We start from the raw sequence: 1,400 nt of genomic DNA, 5'->3' as shown, positions 1-1,400 counted from the left end.
GCTAAGATTTAGCAGTAGTAGATGCGACAAATCGCTGGAAGGTGTTCATTAAAAGTTAAAATAGAATGCCTGTAAAATAAGTGGAATTCCCTATGCTTTTCAATCTAAAGACATAAATGCTACTTATTAAAAAATTATATTTACGACCAAGATGCGTTATCAGAAGTTCTCGATCCAGAAGTTTCAAGACAAGACATAACTGGACGCTTTTTATAGTGGTCGATTATTTACGAAAAGAGTTGATGAAGTTAATGCGGAAGCTGAGGAAGATCGATAGGTTAATAGCTATGACATTGCCGAGGAACGAGGCATCAATCAGCAAACCATCTTGGACTACTGAAGAGTGTAAATTACTCGATCCTTGGGTGCCATACGATTTGACACAAAATAATCTACTTGATCATATTTTTATCTACGAAATTCTGGAGTGATATAAGAAAATTAGGCCGTTTCTAAAGTGGTTGATCAGTAGTAATGAAAAGTGGATCACATATAGTGGAAATATGGAAAGAAAATTGGCTCTTCGGCCCGTGGCGTGAAGCCCGAACTGATGCTGACGAGTCGTGCATTATAAATTGCTGCTATGCAGCAAAACTATTAATTTGGATCTGTCCTGTGAAAGATTAACAAAGAATTAAAACGGACCACTGAAAAAAAAATGTATATATTATATTATATATATATATATAAGATAATATAAGACAATGTAAATGTTCAGCTACCCGCCAAAAATTAAAGAGTTTTGACGGGAAAACTCCGATACATATGCCGTGTTGTTCGATCTTGCACTATCAAACTCTTATTACCTGAACTCTCTTAACGGTGTTTATTTATTTCAATGTGAATAAACGGAGAGAATTACTTGCTACAGAAACAACAAAAGTTCCAAGTGATGAAAAGATGATATTACCAAAGAAGAGAGAAGAATGGAAGAAGGTCATCGATTCAAATGACGCATATATAGCTTAGTACTATTGCATTAAAATATAGGAAACGTTCGGTATCATTTTGACTTAAAAACCGTAATTATTTTTTTAATCTATTTTTTTTACCAACGTATGTATATAGGTCAAAAGAAAAACTCTCACCTGTGTGATGTATCCTTGTTTGCTGAGCGGACATGGGGTGGAAGTCACCTGTTGCGTTGCTACAGTTGGCGCAGTATCCAGGCGCCGCGAAGGCAAGTTGGCCCCCGCAGGTATTCGCCAAATTCGCGATTGATCCTCCAATTGAACCTCCCAAGCCACCCATTCCACCCATAGAAGGCCCTAAACCCGGGGGCAGGTGCAACTCATCCAGCTCTCGGATTAGCCGAGCCAGTTCCGTCTCACGACAAGATAGTATTGTCATGAATGGGAATTGGCCTGTAACAGGCAAAAATGAGGCCAAAATAATTGTAT

At 38.1% G+C, this 1,400-nt stretch overlaps 1 protein-coding gene across 2 annotated transcripts in view; it reads right to left on the bottom strand.

Moving 5' to 3' along the window:
* The window catches only part of LOC111266582 (uncharacterized), a 67,375-nt gene that overhangs the window by 5,716 nt on the left and 60,259 nt on the right, over positions 1 to 1,400 (bottom strand). For both annotated transcript variants that reach the window (XM_022844175.2, XM_086970955.1), the window contains exon 11: positions 1,089 to 1,364. In XM_022844175.2, the coding sequence (XP_022699910.1) occupies positions 1,089 to 1,364 (276 nt within the window). The remainder of the gene's footprint in view (positions 1 to 1,088; positions 1,365 to 1,400) is intronic.

This window comes from Varroa jacobsoni, unplaced genomic scaffold (genome assembly GCF_002532875.2).
Source record: "Varroa jacobsoni isolate VJ856 unplaced genomic scaffold, vjacob_1.0 scaffold_1099, whole genome shotgun sequence".
NCBI lineage: Eukaryota > Metazoa > Arthropoda > Arachnida > Mesostigmata > Varroidae > Varroa > Varroa jacobsoni.
This window is presented reverse-complemented; position numbering and strand designations above follow the sequence as displayed.